This window comes from Salvelinus alpinus, chromosome 30 (genome assembly GCF_045679555.1).
Source record: "Salvelinus alpinus chromosome 30, SLU_Salpinus.1, whole genome shotgun sequence".
Taxonomy (NCBI): domain Eukaryota; kingdom Metazoa; phylum Chordata; class Actinopteri; order Salmoniformes; family Salmonidae; genus Salvelinus; species Salvelinus alpinus.
Window position 1 is genome coordinate 44,772,285 of NC_092115.1, and position 20,142 is coordinate 44,792,426.

At 44.5% G+C, this 20,142-nt stretch overlaps 1 protein-coding gene across 1 annotated transcript in view; it reads right to left on the reverse strand.

Moving 5' to 3' along the window:
• LOC139559625 (voltage-gated potassium channel subunit beta-1-like) overlaps positions 1 to 20,142 on the reverse strand; it is an 80,331-nt gene that overhangs the window by 46,514 nt on the left and 13,675 nt on the right. Inside the window, exons 2-5 of the mRNA XM_071375775.1 lie at positions 5,841 to 5,884; positions 4,241 to 4,278; positions 3,005 to 3,084; positions 430 to 474 (exon numbers count right to left, since the gene is read on the reverse strand). Coding sequence (XP_071231876.1) covers positions 430 to 474; positions 3,005 to 3,084; positions 4,241 to 4,278; positions 5,841 to 5,884 — 207 coding nt within the window. The remainder of the gene's footprint in view (positions 1 to 429; positions 475 to 3,004; positions 3,085 to 4,240; positions 4,279 to 5,840; positions 5,885 to 20,142) is intronic.

Consider the following 20,142-nt stretch of genomic DNA (forward strand, 5'->3'; position numbering starts at 1 on the left):
TCCCCATTGCTTGGCTGTTTAATGATTAAATCGGAGGCGGTGAACCGACATGAACTGAAGAAATGAAGCAGCAAAGATATATGAGATCAGTATGTCCTGATAGCTGAGGCCTGACCACCTACCAGCCTTTGCATAGCCAAGAACACATCACTTTCCTCTGATTGCCATGGTTACTGCTGCAGACCTAGTTAGCAGATGGGTGGATGAGTTATGTTGGTGATGGAATTGAGAGAAAATGTGTGGGTTGATTAACGGTAGACTAACGGTAGATTAACGTTTGTTAGCTGGCCCCGTCTATCTCTCTCTCTCTCTCTCTCTCTCACACACACACACACACACACACACACACACACACACACACACACACACACACACACACACACACACACACACACACACACACACACACACTTAAAAGATGATACATACCTCCAGCACTTTTTCTTGATGATGTTCCCCAGGATTATCTCGGCTCTGTAATAAAGCAGGTAGATTAACTCTAAGGGTGTGTGTGTGTGTGTGTGTGTGTGTGTGTGTGTGTGTGTGTGTGTGTGTGTGTGTGTGTGTGTGTGTGTGTGTGTGTGTGTGTGTGTGTGTGTGTGTGTGTGTGTGTGTGTGTGTGTGTGTGTGTGTGTGTGTCTACATGGTAGTAGCTGAGACAGACAGGCAATACAGTTGTCATGCATTTAATTAGCCTATTTCTCAGCGGTGCCGGTGGATAAACAAAAGGCCAAGACCAAGTGGTGCACAAAAAAGCCGCAAAATAAGCTTTTTCTGATCAAGCTCGTGCCAAATTACGGAACCACATCAGCAAAGCTACCACATCAGCCTCGAGTGACGAAACACCATCGCAGGTGGAAGCTAGTAGTCCTACTTATGCATCAGCTAGCACTAGCAACCTCCCAGTCCCGACAGAGAACTCACTGCCCGGGCCAGGCAATGACAGTGGCCTTGCTCCTCCTCTACTTCCTCCGCTCGAGAATAGTGACTAGTGAAGACCTCCTTCTCTTCCTCCTCTCCCAGAAAACCAAGCTGATGACTGCCAGAGACCTGGCGGCTAGTGGACTGGTTTTACGCAGCACAAACTTTATTTCAAAGTTGCGCGAGAGCAGAAGTCGGCTAAGGTAGTCTATAGGCCTGCAGGACAGTTCTATATTCCCCATAAATATTTGGGTTACTGATTAGTATGCTGTTGCATTGAAAATTTGTTTTACAATCTGCAATGTTTGAATTACCCACTTTAATTACTGAACAAGAAAATACATTATTGCCGCCAGCCAGCATTCTGAATAGCAGCATTGCGACACAGTAGGCAGATAGCTTCGTGAAACATCAACGTTAGGCTTAACATGACAAAATTACAACCAAATAAAAAATAAACATGTATCCATTTAAGGAAATCTATAGGCTACTACAAGCACTAGCACCTGACTGGCGCAGCGGTCTAAGGCACTGCATCTTAGTGCTAGAGGCGTCACTACAGTCACTGGTTTGATTCCAGGCTGTATCACAACCAGCTGTGATTGGGAGTCCCATAGGGTGGCGCACAATTGGCCCAGCGTCGTCCGGGTTAGGGTTTGGCTGGGGTAGGACGTCATTGTAAATAAGAATTTGTTCTTAACCTCTCTAGGGTATGTGGGGCTCTAATGTCCCACCTGACCAACATCCAGTGAAAGTGCAGGGCAATGCAATGGAACTCAAGCTAACTCTCACGTGAACGCGCGTGGTCAGCTCATGGCACTCTGGGCGAGACCTTCTCAAGCCTCGAACAAGGTTCTAAAGACTGTTGACATCTAGTGGAAGCCTTAAGAAGTGCAATATGACCCCATTTCTACTGTATCTTGGATAAGCAAAGAGTTGAAAAACTACAAACCTCAGATTTCCCACTTCCTGGTGGGATTTTTTCTCAGGTTTTTGACTGCCATATGAGTTCTGTTATACTCACAGACATCATTCAAACAGTTTTAGAAACTTCAGAGGGTTTTCTATCCAAATATACTAATAATATGCATATTCTAGCATCTGGGCCTGAGTGGCAGGCAGTTTACTCTGGGCACGCTTTTCATCCGGACGTGAAAATACTGTCCCCTACCCCAAAGAAGTTAACCAACTTGCCTAGTTAAATAAATAATGACATAATCTGATAGGCAGCCGCATAGACGTCGACATTTCAGAACCATGGACAGCGATTGTCTGTTCTTTGTAAGTGGCTGACGCATTAGATTTTTTGGAGGAGAGCGGGATCACAGGGAAACTGTGCTACGCTAGTGGTGCTACACATTGGTAGGTGCCTTTACAATGTAAAGTGCTTGAGCATTGACAAAGCGTTCCAATCTGTTGCTAAATCCAACCGACCCATTACTGTGGAATTCAGTTGAGGATGAAAACCGAAGCCCCAGAATGCTGCGTTAGAAGTCATTCGGGAAGATAGCACGTTTCATACTGTATAACAGGAAGTACTATTAGAACTTGATCAAATGAACCATTGCGCATTATCAATGCTCTCCATATACACTGTATGCATCCTGTACTACGTTCAATTATGTGTGCATGGAAGTGTACATGTACTGGTGTGGGTGCCAGCTTGTTTCAGCCTCAGCTGAATTCTCCTTGTCTTGGCAAGGCAACTATGTTGAATACACAAACAGTCTGGCATGCACCCACGCTGCAAACCTAATTGCTTTAGAACTAATCTCATTCCATATGGTTGATTCACACCACTGTCAGCTTGGCTGACCCCTGTACTTTGTGGGGTTTATTGCTGGTCTGGAACAAAAACCTGCACTGTATGTGTGTGTCAACCCACCAAGACCAGATTAGCCAGGTTGTTGTTTGTGTCGCACTGCTTTGCTTTATCTTGGCCAGGTCGCGGTTGTAAATGAGAACTTGTTCTCAACTAGCTTACCTGGTTAAATAAAAGGTGAAATAAAAAATACAAATAAAATAGCCATTCCTGCCCTCTGGTTTCAGGTAGGTAGGTAATAGGTATTCAGATCACACTCACTTCCCCCCAGCGTAAACTTCGGCTGTGTCGAAGAGATTGACCCCGTTCTCATAGGCGATGGTCATCAGCTGCTCAGCCACCTGAGAAACACAAGAGGCTTCATCAACCCAGGAGAACAGAGAGCTGGCAGCGGAGAGGCATTCGGCAGAGACACAACAAGAGAAAATATTTTGAAACTCAAAATGAAACGGAGCAGTTCTAGCTCAGTTGGTAGAGCAAGGGCTCTTGCAACGCCAGAACAATGGGTTTGATTCCTGGACCGCGTGTAAGCACACATGACTGTAAATCTATTCAGATCAATTAATCTGCTAAATATCATATATTGTACTGGGTAGAATTCAGCAAAAACAAATGAGAGAAATACATTTCGGTTGGGATTTGTGCCATAAATGCTAAAACGTTAACATTTGGAAATAGTGCCAGGGAAACTAAGCCAAAGCATGGATTGTTGTCAGACATTGTTCATAGACTGCTTACAGGGTAAGGAAACCAATATGTCATTTTGTCGTTTGGGTGAACTATCCCTTTTTGCACTATTTCAATGTTTTAGTACCTAAATGAATATTGTCTTGTTATCTAGTCTGTGGGATCTCCCTGTTACTATACATAAAATACACAATCCAAACAGACAATATCAACACCCTGTAATTTCCCCACAACACTTTGTCAACATCATTCTACTTTTTGTACCTGCAGGCCACTTTCACAAGGACAATGCAGTCTACCCGTATCAGCGTCTCCAGTAGACAAATGTCACAGTTCAATGCCCTCACTCCACCAGTGTGTGTGTGTGTGTGTGTGTGTGTGTGTGTGTGTGTGTGTGTGTGTGTGTGTGTGTGTGTGTGTGTGTGTGTGTGTGTGTGTGTGTGTGTGTGTGTGTGGCATGCACGTGTGTGCATGTGGCATGTATTTAAATGTGCGTGTGTGCGTGTGTGTGTTTGTTCAACTGTGTGTGAACTGTCTCCATGTCCTTCTCTCTGTCCATGTGTGAGCCAGAAAGCCTCTGGGGTTTTGGCCCATGAATCTGAGAGGCAGCAGGGTGAGGGAGTGTTAAGGCAGAGGAGGTCTTGGTGCTAACAGGAGCTGACTGGGAAGGAGACCTGTTTTGGGACGACCACACTAACCAGGGGTCCGGGATAGCTCAGTTGGTTGGAATGCTGCTCTGGTAACACCAATGTTGTGGGCGCAATTCCTTAACGGTCTCATGCATTGCTTGTAATTTGAATCCTGACTTACCTCATCTGAAATCTGACCTCCAAACGTTACCCAAGTACCTAGGAAAAATAAATGTCAAAGTCATAAATTCTGGAACAAAAAAAGCCATTTGTACAAAATGGAACATTCTAATCTTAACTTTAAACCCCTCTATGTTGATAGTGATAGAACGTGTAACCACAAGTCACCCAGCAATTGCTAGCTTTGGACACAGAAATATGACTAACACTCTCAAATCCAACATCTAACAAAAAAATGTGAAAGGTCAGAGGGCACAGTAGGATAAATTCTGGCAGGGTCAGTACTCATCCTCTTGTTTCTCTCCCTGTCACAACCCTGGCCTCGACTCGACTTACCCATGATTCACCACTGCTAAACCCACCCTGGGTGGAGCTGCGTGTTTGTGTGTGTGTGTGTGTGTGTACGTGTGAGTCCTTTCATGTGTGTGTGTGTTACGACGCTAACTTTGCTCCCAGTCTTTGCAGTGTAAAGCTACAGCCCCTCTGTCCTTGTCAGAATCGCCTAGCATCACCCCAAAATAATTCAGTTACTGTGTGTTTACTGTTTGTTGACTTCTCCCTTTACCCTCAATTACCCCCTCAGTGTTTCAGCTGGGTCATTAGAGTTGCTGTACAAGGCAATAGGCGAGCATGACTTATTTGCCTTGCTCAAAAGCACAAGGATGACTTTATATTGTACTATTACTGCGCACACACACACACACACACACACACACACAAACACACATAGAAGATAAACACAAAGAGCGTGTTAATCTGTCGGGTTGGCTGACAACATCATGAAAATGATGCGTATGCATCAACGGGGCCGGAAGCCGAGCTTGTTGTGATTTTGAACAGTCAGATAGCTAGCAACAATGACAAGAAGCTCCCATATGGGGAATCGTAGGCGGCTCGTTTAATTTTTTCTTGTTCTTGATAGCGCGTCTCGTGTTGAAAGTGTTTTGACTCCTTTCATGTCAACGTTAATATGGTTGAAATTCGACAGCTGGCTAAACAACAACTACAACAGTGTATTACAACATGTGCTCCTTCTTCTAAGCCGACTCCGTCTGTTTTGCCCCGTAGTTGTGCACTAGTCGATTTCGTTGCTTAAGTATTCATAAGGCAGATGAATTAAATCAATCCTATCAAAGAGCCTGTTTACCCCCTGGTTGTGCATTAGATATGGGTGATAATTGAGCAGCTTGTTTTCTGAAACCAGGAGCACTGATTAAATATTAACAAGAATAGGATTAAATTACTGTAAATAGCTGCACACTGTCCCTCAACACTCAGAGTATAGAAGATGCTAAACTTTGCCTCTCTGTATCTATGTCACTCGCATACACACACACACACGCACACACACACACACACACACACACACACACACACACACACACACACACACACACACACACACACACACACACACACACACACACACACACACACACACACACACACACACACACAACCACTTGCATCCCTTTGCACAAACCCATAGGACATAATAAAGCATTAGTACCTGGAAAGAGTTGAGCTGAATACAGAGGTCACACATGGATGCTAATCAAATCATTAGCGATGTGTCACTCATGCTAACTAAACGTACTCACCGAGGCCCAAACAGGAGACACGCAGGCCTGATTTCCCCAGGTTCCTGTTGGAAAACACATCCCATAATGTTACTGAGATGAAGAAAACTAGTGTTGCGTGTTCATGATATTAGAAACACACACACACATACACACACGTCCTCTTGTCTCTTGACAATCTAACAATGGCATGCTATTTGATGGGATGTACACACGAGACATGTACACAATTCACTGGCAGCTGTTTGCTCCGTTTTGCGCCGAACAATTGAAAAGGAACAGAAAATCAATTGTAATCTCTGCGCGGAGCGTTTAATAATGGTCATTGTGACCTTTATTGACCTCCTCGTATTTGATATGGGAGAATCATTGGAACACGGGGTCACCTCTGTCGCTGGTCCAATCATGAATCCGAATTGAGAGATTACTGGGAGAAGAGAGTTGATTTAGCCCATCTATCACACACTACACTCTCACGTTGGATTTTCTCTGGCCCTGAAGCATTGGGATGTTTTTAAAAGCCCCTTGAGGACTATATGGGCCGATTGGACTTGTTTCATTACTTCATACTGTACCTCTGTGGGGTTTGAAATTATATGAACGATTTTGTACAAAACTATAACTGTTTTAAGTAAGCCATCAATCTTTTTTCAGTCTAAGATGTTTTTTTCCAAATCAGACTCTTAAAGAAATACACAGATATTTTTTTAATTTAACCTTAATTTAACTAGGCAAGTCAGTTCAAAACAAATTCTTATTTTACAATAATGGTCTCGCACACACGACAGAGATAACAGACAATTCTACCCTAAAACATTATATTGTTATTGTCTGCCAAACCCTCCCGTAACCCGGACGATGCTGTGCCAATTGTACGCCGCCCGGGATCGAACCAGGGTCTGTAGTGACGCCTCAAGCACTGAGATGCAGTGCCTTAGACTGCTGCGCCACTCGGGAGCTCTTACACACATACAGTATACACACATGCATGGACGCACGCTCACATGCACACAAACTCGCACACACAACAGAGATAACAGACAATTCTACCATAAAACATTATATTGTTATTGTCTGCCTCAGGAACACAACACGACTATCTGTAGCATCTGCCACCATCACCACTGCAGTGCTATCTTATTACTCTAATACGACTGCAATCCCCAAAACGTTCACCTTTCTCGATCTCTCTCTCTCTCCACCCTCTCTCTCGTTCTCTCTCTCTCTACCCACCCACCCACTCTTGCTCTCTCCCCCTCCCTCCCTCCCTCTCTCTTTCTCTCTCTCTCATTCACTCTCTTGTTCTCTCTCTCTCGCTCGCTCGCTCCCCCCCCCCTCTATCTCTCTCTCTTTCTTGCTGTCCCCCTGACCATTAACTCTCTCACAGTATACCTCTGATCTATGGCTCTCTTCTAAAGCCTCATTTATTCCAAGCTAATTCTCAATTTCCTCCTAGCTGATCCACGCTAATACAAAAAGAGAGGGAGCGAGAGAGAGATAGAGTTCCTCTCATGGAGTAGGAGAAAATAGGTAACGACTGGAGAGAAACCCAAGACCATTGATCTTCACACATGCACGCATGCACACAAACACACTCATGCACGGTAGCATGAATATGCACGCATGCACGCACGCACGCACACACCCCATTACTCACTGTAATACAGGACTAAACGTCCTCACATATTCCTGAATCAGAGGAAACAACAACGTCTATCTGTAAAAAATATGCCGCTGCTCTCAGGCAAAGAGACGTTTTCACTGACTCCATTCTCCATTAAGATTACCAACACCGTTAATGACACTGTTAACGGCTGAGCAAACAACTAATGGGCCTTACAGGACGAGACATGGCCATTTGAATCTAACCCCATGCTATCAAACATCACTTCAGACCAACACAATTAGGCATGTACAACATAAGGCTAAATCACTCACAACCACTGGCAAAACTGCGATGTAGGGCCTTAGACCACTGCGCCACTCGGGAGGCCCCCAAGCCGCGCTTCTTAACACCCGCTCGCTTAACCAGCTGCACCAATTTGTCGGAGGGAACACCGTTCAACTGCTGACCGACATCAGCTTGCAGGCGCCCGGCCCGCCACAAGGAGTCACTAGAGCGCGATGAGCCAAGTAAAGCCTCCCCCGGCCAAACTCTCCCCTAACCCGGACGACGCTGAGCCAATTGTGTGCCGCCCTATCGAACCCCAGGTAGTAGTGACGCCGCAACACTCTGGTGCAGTGCCTTAGACTGCTGTGCCACTTGGGAAGCCTCTTATACACATTCTAAGATCACTTCTTTCTAATAAATCCTGCAGAGTGATGAGTGCACCTGGGATCACATCTGAAAATGTTCTAGATTACCCTGCAGAGCTCTTCCTGTAGACCGAGAGATACTGTATGTGCATCATTTGGGAAGGTAGCTATCAATCTCTACTGGCTGACCTCAGACAAGGTGTCTCTCCTTAGTGAAGCAGCACATGTAATGAGCTACGGGGCGTCAGGGCTGGGGTGGAGACACCAATGATTCCAGAGATGAGACTTTACTCAAGTCTAGAAGTGGAGGGAGAGGAGTGGGAAGATTTAACCTTGAGAGTTGTAATGTGTGTTTGTTTGTTTGTGCGTGGGTGCGCGTGCGTGCGTGCTTGTCTGCTTGCCTGTGTGTGTGTGTTCATTTTTGCAGAAGACATTTGTTCTAGGCTAGGCCATTTACATAGTATAACACATTCAGTACAGTCAACATGCAAAACATATAGTACATTAAACACAGTTTCTTATGCATGGGGGATGCCTAAATGTGAAAAGCCTTAAAGTGGAATGTCAAATGAGCCACATGAAGACACCCCAATCGTACAAACCGACCTGTCACGCCACATAAACATCCCCTGCTACGTCACTATAGCTACTCGCTAGTGCTATTTTTATCCCATATTCCAACATCCTCTGTTTAAATAGATGATCAAATTAACATCTAGTGATACTTCTTAAATCACACCCTGAAAATAGTGGAATAGTCACCACTTACACTCTAGGAGAGATATAATGAATCCCTGAGAAGCCGTTTCATAGCTATCTCATCAAACTTAGACTATGGAAAATAACTTTGAGGGAAAGTTAGGATATTAGGGGCTGCCAGAGAAAAGCTATGAAGCAGAGAGAGGAAATCATAAGCTAAGCCTGCAGACGTTGCTTAGGGATCGCCTGAAATTGTCCTTGACTGACACTTGGTGGACCGAGAAAAGAGGGTGAGGAAGAATAGGGAGAGAGAGACAGGGGAGGGAGACAGACAAGTAGATGGAGGAAGGAAATGGTACAGAGGGAATTGGAGTGATAGGGGAAGAGAGAGAGAATGAGAGAATGAGAGAGGGAGGGAGGGAGGGAGGGAGGGAGGGAGGGAGGGAGGGAGGGAGGGAGGGAGGGAGGGAGGGAGGGAGGGAGGGAGGGAGGGAGGGAGGGAGGGAGGGGGAGAATGAGAGGGAGAATGAGAGAGAGAAAGGGAAAAAGAGAGAGTGAGTCCAACATGTAGATAGTCACAGAGGGGAGAATCTAAAAGTCCAAAAGTCTATTCAGATCAAACACACTTCGCTAAATGACACAGAATGAGAAATGTGAAATGACAGCTGGTCCCCCACAGGGTTCAGTCAGTGTGTGTGTGTTTGTACATGCAACTGTCAGTGTGTGTGTGTGTGTTTGTACGTGCAACTGTCAGTGTGTGTGTGTTTGTACGTGCAACTGTCAGTGTGTGTGTGTTTGTACGTGCAACTGTCAGTGTGTGTGTGTTTGTACGTGTGTGTGTGTGTGTGTGTGTGTGTGTGTGTGTGTGTGTGTGTGTGTGTGTGTGTGTGTGTGTGCGTGCGTGCGTGCGTGCGTGCGTGCGTGCGTGCGTGCGTGCGTGCGTGCGTGCGTGCGTGCGTGCGTGCGTGCGTGCGTGCTTTCGTTAGTACATGTGAAATGTGAAATGACAGCTGGTTCCCCACAGGGCTCAGTGTGTGTGTGTGTGTGTGTGTGTATGTGCGATCGTGTGTGTCTGTGTGCGTGCGTGCATACCATGTGTGTGTGAGTAAATGATCTGTGCATGTTATGGGGCCCAATTAAACTTTAATACTGGACCCCTGGAATTGACTGGACATCAAAGGTACTGAATGGGGGAGGGAGATGGGTCACTTACCCAGCACAGCCTCTTTGGAACTTGTGTATGGAAAATTCAACATCTCGAGTCTCCCTTGGTCACTAATTACATCGGTGGGCAATTTACTGTATTATAGAGCTAGTGTTTAATACATAGGTTTGCTAAAGACACTAACATACAGTTGAAGTCGGAAGTTTACATAAACCTTAGCCAAAATCATTTAAACTAAGTTTTTCACAATTCTTGACATTTAATGCTGGTAAAAATTCCCTGTCTTTGGCCAGTTATGATCACCACTTTATTTTAAGATTATGAAATGTCAGAATAATAGTAGAGAGAATGATTTATTTCAGCTTTTATTTATCACATTCCCAGTGGATCAGAAGTTTACATACACTCAATTAGTAGTTGGTAGCTTTTGCCTTTAAATTGTTTAACTTGGGTCAAACATTTTGGGTAGCCTTCCACAAGCTTCCCACAATAAGTTGGGTGAATTTTGGCCATTCCTCCTGACAGAGCTGGTGTAACTGAGTCAGGTTTGTAGGCCTCCTTGCTCGCACACGCTTTTTTAGTTCTGCCCACAAATCTTCTATGGGATTGAGGTCAGGGCTTTGTGATGACCACTCCAATATCTTGACTTTGTTGTCCTTAAAACTTCTTATGGCTGGGAGGCAGTATTGAGTAGCTTGGATGAAAAGCGTGCCCAGAGTAAACTGCCTGCTACTCAGGCCCAGAAGCTATGATATGCATATTATTAGTATATTTGGATAGAAAACACTCTGAAGTTTCTAAAACTGTTTGAATGATGTCTGTGAGTATAAGAGAATTCATATGGCAGGCAAAAACCTGAGAAAAAATCCCACCAGGAAGTGGGAAATGTGAGGTTTGTAGTTTTTCAACTCTTTGCCTATCCAAGATACAGTGGAAATTTGGTGTGATTGCACTTCCCAAGGCTTCCACTAGATGTCAACAGTTTTTATAACCTTGTTTCAGGCTTCTACTGTAAAGGAGGAGAGAATAAGAGCTGATTGAGTAAGGGGTGCTGCCAGAAGGCCATGAGCTCGTTCAGGCGCACTCACGTGAGAGGTAGCTGCGTTCCATTGCATTTCTAAAGACAAAGGAATTCTCCGGTTGAAACATTATTGAAGATTTATGTTAAAAACATCCTAAAGATTGATTCTATACATTGTTTGACATGTTTATACGAACTGTAATGGAATGTTTTGACTTTTCGTCTGGCCTGCGCGTCGTGAATTTGGATTTGTGAACTGAAGGCGCGAACAAAAGGGAGGTATTTGGACATAAATGATGGACTTTATCGAGAGAAAAAAAACATTTATTGTGGAACTGGGATTCCTGGGAGTGCATTCTGATGAAGATCATCTAAGGTAAGTGACTATTTATAATGCTATTTCTGACTTCTGTTGACTCCACAACATACCTGTATGGCTTGTTTTTGTGTCTGAGTGCCGTACTCAGATTATTGCACAATAATCTTTTATCAATGTTTATTGTGAGTATTTCTGTAAATTGATGTGGCTCTCTGCAAAATCACCGAAAATTTTGGAGAAAAAAAACATTACTGAACATAAAGCGCCAATGTAAACTAAGATTTTTGGATATAAATATGAACTTTATCGAACAAAACATACATGTATTGTGTAACATGATGTCCTATGAGTGTCATCTGATGAAGATCATCAAAGGTTACTGATTCATTTTATCTCTATTTCTGCTTTTTGTGACTCCTCTATTTGGCTGGGAAAATGGCTGAGTTTTTCTGTGACTAGGTACTGACCTAACATAATCAGATGGTGTGCTTTCATCGTAAAGCCTTTTTGAAATCGGACACTGTGGTGGGATTAAAAACAAGTTTTTCTTTAAAATGGTGTAAAATACTTGTATGTTTGAGGAATTTTAATTATGAGATTTCTGTTGTTTGAACTCAGCCGTAAGACGTTTTAAACCATTTTGCCACAACATTGGAAGTATGCTTGTCCATTTGGAAGACCCATTTGCGACCAAGCTTTAACTTCCTGACTGATGTCTTGAGATGTTGCTTCAATATATCCACATCATTTTCCTGCCTCACTACGCCATCTATTTTGTGCAGTGCACCAGTCCCTCCTGCAGAAAAGCACCCCCACAACATGATGCTGCCACCCCTGTGCTTCACGGTTGGGATGGTGTTCTTTGGCTTGCAAACTTCCCCCTTTTCCTTCCAAACATAACAATGGTCATTATTGCCAAACAGACCAGAGGACATTTCTCCAAAAAGTACGATCTTTGTTCCCATGTGTTGTTGCAAACCGTAGTCTGGCTTTTTTATGGTGGTTTTAGAGGAGTGGCTTCTTCCTTGCTGAGCGGCCTTTCAGGTTATGTCGATATAGGACTCGTTTTACTGTGGATATAGATACTTTTGTACCTGTTTCCTCCAGCATCTTCACAAGGTCCTTTGCTGTTGTTCTGGGATTGATTTGCACTTTTCGCACCAAAGTACGTTCATCTCTAGGTGACAGAATGCGCCTCCTTCCTGAGCGGTATGACGGCTGCGTGGTCCCATGGTGTTTATACTTGCGTACTATTGTTTGTACAGATGAACGTGGTATCTTCAGGCATTTGGAAATTGCTCCCAAGGATGAACCAGACTTGTGGAGGTCTACAATTGTTTTTATGAGGTGTTGGCTGATGTGAGCAAAGAGGCACTGAGTTTGAAGGTAGGCCTTGAAATACATCCACAGGTCTTGGCTAATTTCTTTTGATTTTCCCATGATGTCAAGCAACGAGGCACTGAGTTTGAAGGTAGGCCTAGAAATACATCCACAGGTACACTTCCAATTGACTCAAATGAGGTCAGAAGCTTCTAAAGCCATGACATCATTTTCTGAAATTTCCCAAGCTGTTTAAAGGCACAGTCAATTTAGTGTTTGTAAACTTCTGACCAACTGGAATTGTGATACAGTGAATTATAAGTGAAATAATCTGTCTGTAAACAATTGTTGGAAAAATGACTTGTGTCATGCACAAAGTCGATGTCCTAACCGACTTGCCAAAACTATAGTTTGTTAACAAGAAATTTGTGGAGTGGTTGAAAAACAAGTTTCAATGACTCCAACCTAAGTGTATGTAAACTTCCGACTACAACTGTACATACACTACCGATCAAAAGATTTAGAACACCTACTCATTCAATTATAATTATTTAATTTTTTTACTATTTTCTACATTGTAGAATAATAATGAAGACATAAAAACTATGAAATAACACATATGGAATCATGTAGTAAGCAAAAAAAGTGTTAAACAAATCAAAATATATTTTATATTTGAGATTCTTCAATAGCAACCCTTTGCCTTGATGAGAGCTTTGCACACTCGTGGCATTCACTCAACCAACTTCACCTGGAATGCTTTTCCAACAGTCTTGAAGGAGTTCCCACATATGCTGAGCACTTGTTGGCTGCTTTTCCTTCACTCTGCGTTCCGACTCATCCCAAACTATCTCAATTTGGTTGAGGTCAGGGGATTGTGGAGGCCAGGTCATCTGATGCAGCACTCCATCACTCTCCTTCTTGGTAAAATAGCCCTTACACAGCCTGGAGGTGTGTTGGGTCATTGTCCTGTTGAAAAACAAATGATAGTCCCACTAAGCGCAAACCAGATGGGATGGCGTATCGCTGCAGAATGCTGTGGTAGCCATGCTGGTTAAGTGTGCCTTGAATTCTAAATGAATCACAGACAGTGTCGCCAGCAAAGCACCCCCACACCATAAAAACTTATCCTCCATGCTTTACGGTGGGGAAATACATATGTGGAGATAATCCGTTCACTCACAACGCATCTCACAAAGACACAGGGGTTGGTATTAAAATCTCAAATCTGGAGAGCCAACTCCTCGTGCTTACCGTGGGGAGTGAGTGATCGGTCAAGCACCATGCTATCCGATTCGGCGCACCATGCCTTCAGTGCAAGCTCCCCGCAGTGGCCGTGCTAGTGGGCATTCAGCCAGGACGGATTGTGCTGGTTCAGCGTTCCTGGTCTCCGGTGTGTCTCTTCGGCCCAGGTTATCTGGCGCCAGTTCTACGCACGGTGTCCCCGGTTCGCCAGCACAGCCCAGTGCGGCCTGTTCCAGCTCCCCGCACTTGCCGGGCTACAGCGGGTATCCAGGCAGGACGAGTTGTGTCAGCTCTGCGCTCCAGACCTTCGGTGCGCCTCCACGGTCAGTGTATCCTGCGCTGGCTCTACGCACTATGCCTCCAGTGCGCCATCATAGCCCAGTGCGTCCTGTGCCAGCTCTCCACACTCACAGAGCTAAAGTGAGTATCCAGCCAGGATGTGTTGTGGTAGCTCCACTCACTAGGCTGCCAGAACGTCTCCTCAGTCCGGTGAGACCTGTTCCGGCTCCAAGTCCGGAGCCTCCAGCGACGGTCCCCAGTCCGGAGCCTCCAGCGACGGTCCCCAGTCCGGAGCCTCCAGCGACGGTCCCCAGTCCGGAGCCTCCACCGACGTTCCCCAGTCCGGAGCCTCCAGCTACGTTTCCCAGTCCGGAGCCTCCGGCAATGATCGGTGGTCTGGTTTCTCCGGCGGTGATCTACGGCCCAGGGCCGCCACCAAAGCGGAGAGATCTGCTGGCGGAGGGGAGTCTACGTCCCGCACCGGAGCCGCCGCCGTAAGGGATGCCCACCCGGACCCTCCCCTTTAGAGTCAGGTTTTGCGGCCGGAGTCCGCACCTTTGGGGGGGGGTACTGTCACGCCCTGGCCATAGAGAGGCTTTTATTCTCTGTTTTTGTTAGGCCAGGATGTGACTAGGATGGGCATTCTAGTTTCTTTATTTCTATGTTGGTGTGGTTCCCAATCAGAGGCAGCTGTCTATCGTTGTCTCTGATTGGGGATCATATATAAGTTGTCCTTTTCCGTTGGGGTTTTGTGGGTAGTTATTTTCTGTTTAGTGTCTGCACCTGACAGAACTGTTTTTGTTTTTTTCCCTTTGTTATTTTGTTCGAGTGTTTTTTGATTAATAAAACATCATGAACACTTACCACTCTGCGTTTTGGTCCATGTATTCCGACAAGAGCCGTGACAATACACAAGAGGCACAAAACACAGACACACTCACACTCACTCACACATACAGAGGGGCATCCAGGCATGGAATGATAATCTCCCATTCTGGGAGAAAATGCCAGCGTAAGCAAATATTCTTCCCATTACCTTTATGTGGGTAAGACCAAAAAGAACAGGTTAAATAATTTGCAACTACACCTCTCAAAGTCAGATATGAGAAACGCCAATGTCTGGGAGACACTCATCTATTACTGAATGATGGGTGTCTTCGGGAAAGCAAGGAGCTTCAGGTGATAACGGTTTGTTTCTAGACTGGACTGATGTAGGGTGTTTGAGATAGGGGGTTGCGGACTGGAGTGAAGTAGGGGGTTTGAGATAGGGGGTTGCAGACTGGAGTGAAGTAGGGGGTTTGAGATAGGGGGTTGCAGACTGGAGTGAAGTAGGGGGTTTGAGATAGGGGGTTGCAGACTGGAGTGGAGTAGGGGGTTTTGAGATAGGGGGTTGCAGACTGGAGTGGAGTAGGGGGTTTTGAGATGGGGGTTGCAGACTGGAGTGAAGTAAGGGGTTTGAGATAGGGGGTTGCAGACTGGAGTGAGGTAGGGGTTTTGAGATAGGGGGTTGCAGACTGGAGTGAGGTAGGGGTTTTGAGATAGGGGGTTGCAGACTGGAGTGAGGTAGGGGTTTTGAGATAGGGGGTTGCAGACTGGAGTGAAGTAGGGGTTTTGAGATAGGGGGTTGCAGACTGGAGTTGAGTAGGGGGTTTGAGATAGGGGGTTGCAGACTGGAGTGGAGTAGGGGGTTTGAGATAGGGGGTTGCAGACTGGAGTGAGGTAGGGGTTTTGAGATAGGGGGTTGCAGACTGGAGTGAAGTAGGGGGTTTGAGATAGGGGGTTGCAGACTGGAGTGAAGTAAGGGGTTTGAGATAGGGGGTTGCAGACTGGAGTGAAGTAGGGGGTTTGAGATAGGGGGTTGCAGACTGGAGTGAAGTAAGGGGTTTGAGATAGGGGGTTGCAGACTGGAGTGAAGTAGGGGGTTTGAGATAGGGGGTTGCAGACTGGAGTGAAGTAAGGGGTTTGAGATAGGGGGTTGCAGACTGGAGTGAAGTAAGGGGTTTGAGATAGGGGGTTGCAGACTGGAGTGAAGTAGGGGGTTTGAGATAGGGGGTTGCAGACTGGAGTGAAGTAGGGGGTTTGAGATAGGGGGTTGCAGACTGGAGTGAAGTAAGGGGTTTGAGATAGGGGGTTGCAGACTGGAGTAAAGTAGGGGGTTTGAGATAGGGGGTTGCAGACTGGAGTGAAGTAGGGGGTTTGTGATAGGGGGTTGCAGACTGGAGTGGAATAGGGGGTTGCAGACTGGAGTGAAGTAGGGGGTTTGAGATAGGGGGTTGCAGACTGGAGTGAAGTAGGGGGTTTGAGATTTAAAAAAAAAATAATAATAATAATTTCACCTTTATTTAATTAACAAGGTAGGCTAGTTGAGAACAAGTTCTCATTTACAACTGCGACCTGGCCAAGATAAAGCAAAGCAGTGCGACACAAACAACAACACAGAGTTACACATGGAATAAACAAGCGTACAGTCAATAACACAATAGGAAAAAAAGAACGTCTATATACAGTGTGTGCAAATGGCGTGAGGAGGTAAGGCAATAAATAGGCCATAGTAGCGAAGTAATTACAATTTAGCAATTAACACTGGAGTGTTAGATGAGCAGATGGTGATGTGCAAGTAGAAATACTGCTGTGAAAAAGAGCAGAAAAGTAAATAATAATATGGGGATGAGGTAGGTAGATTGGATGGGCTATTTACAGATGGGCTATGTACAGCTACAGCGATTGGTTAGCTCCTCAGATAGCTGATGTTTAAAGTTAGTGAGAGAAAAATAAGTCTCCAGCTTCAGCGATTTTGGAAATTCGTTCCAGTCATTGGCAGCAGAGAACTGGAAGGAAAGGCAGCCAAAAGAGGTGTTGGCTTTGGGGATGACCAGTGAGATATACCTGCTGGAGCGCGTGCTACGGGTGGGTGTTGTTATCGTGACCAGTGAGCTGAGATAAGGCTGAGGTTTACCGAGCAAAGACTTATAGATGACCTGGAGCCAGTGGGTCTGGCGACGAATATGTAGCGAGGGCCAGCCGACTACTGATGATGGCGACAAGTAAAGGAATGACTTTGGCTTCATGAGTCATATTAGTTGTTAAGTAACTGTACCTGTGTTGTTGTAGCTAGCTAGCTAATTAGCTAGCTAGTGAACATGTGTCTGTGAGATGTGTCATATTCTGCATCGTGCTGCTACATTAGGAATATAGACAGTACACAACGATTGTCCATTAAAGTCTAATAGAGGAGAAGCTAGGGGACATTCAAGCTTCCCTCACAGGATGGACAGTATGTTGAATACAAAGAAGTCGTTGACTCTCAAGAGGAGATGTGAAAGGTCCCAAAACAACAATCTCCCCTGGTATCAAAGTGACTCCGAACACCTCACTGTACCCCGCAGGCACACCATATGCAAGCATTCCCTTTGTATAACTGTAGTATTTATTATAGGCGTTAGTAGTATATGTTTCTTCTACTGTATACACTGAGTGTATAAAACATTAGGAACATGTACCCCTTTTTGCCGTCAGAACAGCCTCAATTCGTCTGGGCATGGACTCTACAATGTGTTAAAAGTGTGTCACATGGATGCTGGCCCATATTGCCTACAATGCTTCCCACAGTTGTGTCAAGTTGGATGGATGTCCTTTGGGTGTGTCACGCCCTGACCTTAGAGATCCTTTTTATGTCTCTATTTTGGTTTGGTCAGGATGTGAGTTGGGGTGGGGAATTTAATATTCTATTATTTGTATTTCTATGTTTTTGCCGGGTAGGGTTCTCAATCAGGGACAGCTGTCTATCGTTGTCTCTGATTGAGAACCATACTTAGGTAGCACTTTTTCCCACCTGTCTTTGTGGGAAGTTAACTTTATTTGTTGGCACTTAGCCTTAAGCTTCACAGCTGCCTCTGATTGGGACCCATACCAGGCCAACATAGAATAATTTTTTTTTTGTATTGTATGACACATATTATATCTTAATAACATATTCATGGACATATACTGTGAAGGAGCAGCGGTGAAATGTCCCTTTCATTTTGGGGCTGCATGTCTCCAACTTCAGGATAATTTAAACAGGCTAATCATTTGTTTTGTCAGTCAATGTAGAGCTAGCTATCTAACTATGTAAGTAAGCTAGCAACAACAATTTGCTAAACAGCTGGTTAAGTCACTGCACTGGCGACCGATGTCCTTGCTATGAATTTTTGCAGGAGATAGCCACCGCTTTGTTTTTACTTTATCACAATTGCAAACTATTAAATCACTGTCACAACGTTTGTAATACATTTGCTAGTTTCTTTCGTGCAAGGTCATATGCGAGGACAGGGATATCATAAATCAGGAACTATGTTTTAGTTTTTTTAATGGCGGATGCTCTGGAATGAAAAAAATTGAATATGAGTTCCACATCCTACAAGACAGATCGGTTGAGGGACGAGCATCGCTTAGGAGTGACGCCATCTGAATCGAGACAATGGCTTAAGGTCTGATAAGTTACACGTTTATTAAAACCGGTTGCTCAAAGCCAGATCGGGAGGACACACTGCTTGCGTCCCAAATGGCACACTATCCCCTATATAGTGCACCACATTTGACCAGGGCTCATTTGGATCTGGTCAAAAGCAGTGGACTTAATAAGGATTAGGTTGCGATTTATTCTAATTATTTACATTTTAGTAATTTAGCACAGGGTTTCCCAAACTCAGTCCTGGGTCAAACAAATGTGACTATGATTTCTGTTTCCCTCTAAAAGTTGCCTTTGAAAGCTGGGCTATTTGTCACCATGTCAAAACGAATATTAGTTGAGGCTTTGGAGAACTCCAACCCCCCCCCCCCCATCTCTCTCGCTTTTTAACAGTGTGAATACACACACACACTGCTGATCTGTGATAGGCGACTGTCCAAGTAAACAGTTCACTGACTCTATGCACACTCACAAGACCATATACACACATTACTGTATATATTCACTCACTCACACTTGCTACACTGACAACCTCACACAAAACCCACACACATTCACATATACTACATACGCACACACACACGCCGACACAACACAAACACACATACACACATACACGCTTTTACACTCATCATATGATGCTGCTACTCTGTTCTTTATTTGACTCGTATTTGTATCTATCCTGATGCCTAGTCACTTTACCCTGCCTTCATATTTACCTCAAGTACCTCTTACTCGTGCACATTGACATGGTACTTGTACTCCCTGTGTATAGCTCCATTCTTGTGTATTTCATTCCTCTTGTGTTACCATGTTTCTTTTATAATTATTTGTTTACTCTGCATCGTTGGGCATGGCTCGTAAGCAAGCATTTCATAGTAAAGTCTACACTGTTCTATTAGGCACATGTGACAAATACATTTTGATAGAATTTTTCCATTCCATTGGTTCACTAAGCTTGTAGCATCCCATTCTGCACTTTTTAGATTCCATTGGTTCACTAAGCTTGTAGCATCCCGTACACTACCAGCAAACTGGTGTGAGACTTCCTTATAAAGACGTAGAATCATTCAGACTGGAAGATACTCCCTCCAATTCTGAGAGCCCCCGCTTGTTGGGGAGTTGCAGCGATGAGCCAAGATCGTAATCACGAAATTGGGGCGAAGAAGTGGGTAAAAAAAAAGTATATTCAAGGGTTTTTCTTTATTTTTACTAAACTATGAAATAACACATATGATATCATGAAGTAACCCAAAATGTGTTAAACAAGTCAAAATATATTTTAGATTTGAGATTCTTCAAATAGCCAACTTTTGCCTTGATGACAGCTTTGAACACGCTTGGCATTCTCTCAACCAGCTTAACCTGGAATGCTTTTCCAACAGTCTTGAAGGAGTTCCCACATATGCTGAGCACTTGTTGGCTGCGAGAGTGTGCAATGCTGTTATCAAGGCAAAGGGTGGCTACTTTGAAGAATCTCAAAATATATTTTGATTTGTTTAACACTTTTTTAATTACTACATGATTCCATGTGTTATCTCATAGTTTTGATGTCTTCACTATTATTAT